Source organism: Pholcus phalangioides, unplaced genomic scaffold, assembly GCF_987345545.1.
Source record: "Pholcus phalangioides strain wild (caught in Gottingen) unplaced genomic scaffold, Ppha-v1.0 ptg000042l_1, whole genome shotgun sequence".
Lineage (NCBI taxonomy): Eukaryota > Metazoa > Arthropoda > Arachnida > Araneae > Pholcidae > Pholcus > Pholcus phalangioides.
In genome coordinates, this window is record NW_028301628.1 from 16,904,650 (window position 1) to 16,909,371 (window position 4,722).

The window sequence follows — 4,722 nt, forward strand, 5'->3', positions numbered from 1 at the left end:
TTGGATAGTGCATCGCAGTCAAGCTTTGTTACTACCGAATGCGCAAAGAGACTTGGGCTGAAAAGAAATAAAACTTTCGTCGCTGTGTCTGGGTTGAGCGGCTCACCAGTAAACATAAACCAGAAACTGCATGTGGTAATTTCATCTTCAGATGACAAGTTTAGGCGCTCATTGGAGTTGCTAATAGTTCCGAAAGTGATGGGTTTCAGTCCTTCCAGATATATCAACAAATCTGAAGTTCCCCTCCAGAGAATATACGGCTAGCAGATCCCGACTTTAATGTTCCGAATAGAATCGACATTTTATTGGGTGCCGAAATATTTTTTGAGATTTTATGCGAACATCGGATTACCACATCTAAAATATCGTTGCAAGAAACTGTTTTTGGTTGGATAGTTTGCGGTGCTGTTCAAAACCAAACCGAAAGTAATGTCCGATATTGTCACTTATCGAATGAATTAGAAAATTTAGATAACACCTTGAAAAGATTCTGGGACTTGGAATCCGTAAACGAAAACAAGCTTATTGAAAGTACTAAGGCATTTCTTTGTGAAAAGCATTTTTGTGAAACTCATTCCAGAAATGAGGCAGGTAGATATGTAGTGCAACTACCTCTTAAATCAGATCAAACACAATTGGGAGATTCTTTGGCCATGGCTAGTAGAAGATTGAACGCAACGTGCAAACGACTAGACAAGGATGGAGATATGAAAAAGCTTTACGTGTCCTTCATGAAGGAGTATGAGGATTTGGGACACATGGAAGAACTCACCTCTGTTGCAATTCATCACAACACCTACTATATGCCACATCATGGCGTTCACCGACCTGATAGTGCGAGTACAAAACTTCGCGTTGTCTTTGATGCATCCGCCGTCTCTTCTTCAGGGGTGTCTCTTAACAATTTGCTCATGAATGGTGGAACTATTCAACAGGATTTATTCTCAATTATGATGAGATTTCGTCAACATAGATATGCTTTCACCGCCGACATTGTAAAAATGTATTGGCAAATTCTGGTTGAATCCGGCCATTGTGATTTGCAGAGAATCGTGTGGAAAGAAAATCTGAACGATCCTGTTAAGGTGTTTAGATTATTGACTGTCACCTACGGTACAACTTGTGCTCCGTATTTAGCTACACGTGTGCTGAAACAGCTTGCGCTAAACGAACAATCTCGGTTTCCTTATGCGTCCAAGATTGCACTCACGGACTTTTATGTGGATGACATCTTGTCTGGTGCACATGAGCTACATGACGCTCTAGAGCTTCAGCGTCAATTGATACAGATGCTCCAAACTTGTGGAATGACACTTCACAAGTGGTGTTCCAATTCGACACTGCTAAACGCAGTCAACCATGGCGAGAATGGATACAGTTTTGATGCCAAGGACAATGTCACTGTGAAAACGTTGGGCTTGGCTTGGAATCCCCAAAAGGACTATTTCACGTTCAAGGTAAGCTCAAACCTATCTTCCGATTACACCAAACGCACCGTTCTCTCGGATATAGCGAGACTGTTTGACCCTTTGGGTTTGCTAGGGCCTATCATAGTTAAGGCAAAAATATTCATGCAGCGTTTGTGGCTGTTGAAATTGGACTGGAATAATACGCTTCCAAAAAAGGAAGCAACCGAATGGTGCAAGTTTATTACTGCCCTGCATGTTGTTAATGATGTATGAATTGATCGTTATTGCTTATCTGGTGAAGGTCGCTCAATTGAAATACATGGATTCGCCGATGCTTCTTCTGAGGCTTACGGCGCAGCAGTTTACGTGCGGTGTCTTTCTGAAAATGTGTACAGCGTTAAGCTGTTGTGTAGTAAGTCAAGAGTGGCTCCACTCAAGGTGACTACTATACCTCGTTTAGAATTGTGTGCAGCAGTGTTGCTATCCAAGTTGATCAGTAAAGTCGTAGAATCTCTAAGGTTAGACCTTAAGAAAATTATTTTGTGGTCAGATTCAAAAATTGTTCTGACATGGATAAACACCTCACCTCATTTGTTGAAAACTTTTGTAGCCAATAGAGTGGCAGTTATTCAGGAAATAACTAGTGGGTATAAGTGGTACCACGTTAGATCCGTAGACAATCCAGCAGATCTGGTGTCACGTGGCTTGTCTCCCGACAAATTAATTCACAATGAATTGTGGTGGAGCGGTCCTGATTATTTGAGATCAGAACTTAGTTTTGATTTGGATCCGCCTACGTTCACAGCTGAGGATGAGACATTTGCTAGTGAATTCAAGAAATCCGTTGAACATTCATTGGTAGCAAGTGTTGATGATGTTATAACACCCATAATAACGAAAGCCAGCAGATACACAACTACCATTAAAATATTTGCTTACGTTCTTAGATCTTGTTCTAATGCGAGATCTAAGACAGACAAAAAATCAGGTCCACTCACTGCCCAAGAACTTGACGTGGCAAGAATAAAAATAATCCAGATAGTTCAAAGGGAATTCAGTGAGGAATTGAGGAACTTGAAGCAAGGGGCTCAAGTCTCCACTAAAAGCAAATTGAAAAATCTCAATCCCTTCATCGATCAGGAAGGATTGCTTCGCATTGGTGGTTGCATAAATGAAACAGACATTTCGTACAATCAAAAACACCAGATAATTCTACCAGCCAAACACCGACTAACGAGACTGATTTTCGAATACTATCACCGTAAACACCTGCATGTAGGTTCTCAAACCTTACTGCATCTCGTTCGCCAAACTTTTTGGGTTGTTGGTGCAAGAAACCTTGCAAGAAAAATAGTTCATGAGTGTGTAACATGCTTCCGTGCACAACCGATCACTCTTGAGCAATTAATGGGCAACTTGCCTAAGGAAAGAGTAAACAGAACCTTTCCATTCAACGTTTGTGGAGTAGATTTTTGTGGCCCATTCTACGTAAAATTCAAGGGTCAGAGAAGGGGTCAATTACATAAAATATATGTTGCTTTATTCGTGTGTTTCGTGACTAAAGCAATCCACCTAGAATTCGTATCAGATTTGACAGCAGACGCATTTATTGCATGTCTAAAGAGGTTTTTTGCTAGACGTGGAAAATGCTCATCAATATTCAGTGACAATGGCACTAATTTCGTCGGTGCCAACACAGAGTTGAAACGTCTTCATCAGATGGTTGTGAAACCTGATGAATCTGTGGCTAATTTTTTCGCCTTCGAGGAAATCACATGGAATTTCCTACCTCCAAGAGCTCCAAATTTTGGAGTCTTGTGGGAAACTGGTGTCAAGTCCTTCAAGCACCATTTCAAAAGAACTGTTGGGTCTTCTAAACTCATGTTGGAAGAGTTCCAAACTGTTATGACCCAAATTGAAGGAATTTTGAACTCCAGACCACTTACACCTCTATCGCCAGACATCAATGACTTTGATGTCCTAACATCAGCTCACTTTTTGATTGGACGATCGCTTAACATCGTTGTTGAGCCTGACCTGTGCCACCTTGGTGATAACCGACTATCTCGATGGCAGCTCACAACACGATTTGTTCAGACCATCTGGAGGCGTTGGCAGATGGACTACCTAAGTTCGCTCCAGCAACGAAATAAGTGGCACTTCTCAAAATCTAATGTGCAACCAGGTGCCATGGTGATTATCAAGGAGGATAACGTGCCACCGTGTAACTAGTTACTTGGAAGAATCGAAGAAATCATTCCAGGTCCAGATCACAAGGTTCGCGTTGTGACTGTACGAACTAAAAAAGGACTAATCAAACGATACATAGCAAAAATTTGTTTGCTCCCTCTTCAAGGGAAATGAAGTGACTGGGTCTTCATGTACTTTTTTGTCTAGTGTTTGTGTTTATCATATTTTAGCAGATATATTTTAGTATTTTCATTTGTGCATTTTAGCTGCATAATTTCATTGCATATGATAATGATGTTTTTTTTAAGCTTTTCAGAATGGATATTAATTTGAATTGACTGTACATCTGTTTGTTGCATTTTGAATTAATTGCAACGCTTGTTTGATTACAGCAGTGATGTATTTAGATTTGTTTCAGTTCATTTTGATGCCTAAGATAGGATATGCCTACACAAGTAAGATGCATTTATCTTGCAAATGTATTATTACCATTATAGTTATATGCTCATGATTCTTCATAATTACTTTACAATATGTATTGTTTACAAGTTTTGATTTCAAGCATTTTTTAATTTCTTTTGTATTGTGTTAAATTGATATTGGTTGTAATTAGCATTACAACGCCGGGCGGGATGGAAACGCCTAACTCTTTATCTTTTGCTCCCAACACAAGATGGAGTTGATGTCAACTTTCGCTTTTCTTTTCTTGTGTATTTCTTATTATTATTATGGCTCTCTCCCTCTCTAAGGGGAGAAATGTGTAAGAGTGTATGTCACAACTCTCCAGTGGGAGGTTGTCTGATGTTAGTCCCCTGCGTGTTATTGCGCGCATTATTGAATCACCCTTCTCACAGAATTAAAATTTGTTGAGTTTAAAAACACATGTGTGTGTTTGAGTTCATGGTAGTGACCATTTACGATTATGTAATTTTTGCGTTGTGTATTAGCCTTCGTCAACAAAGAAAGCGACCAACAAAAATTAATATAAGTGTCACAGAAGGGGTTGACAATAACAAATTAATTTATTAAATTATCAAATAAAAATAAGGATTATCATAAGAGGAGATCCACATCCAACATATTTATTACTACTGAGAATATATCATCTTGACATGCCGAATAA

General features: G+C 39.4%; 1 protein-coding gene across 1 annotated transcript; it reads left to right on the plus strand.

The window, feature by feature from the left end:
• Window positions 1-653: 653 nt before the first annotated feature.
• Window positions 654-3,641, plus strand: LOC149064550 (uncharacterized). The gene is made up of 2 exons (XM_089255368.1): window positions 654-1,533; window positions 1,711-3,641. Exons 1-2 carry the CDS (start codon window positions 654-656, stop codon window positions 3,639-3,641), a joined length of 2,811 nt encoding a protein of 936 aa, XP_089111494.1.
• Window positions 3,642-4,722: the final 1,081 nt, after the last annotated feature.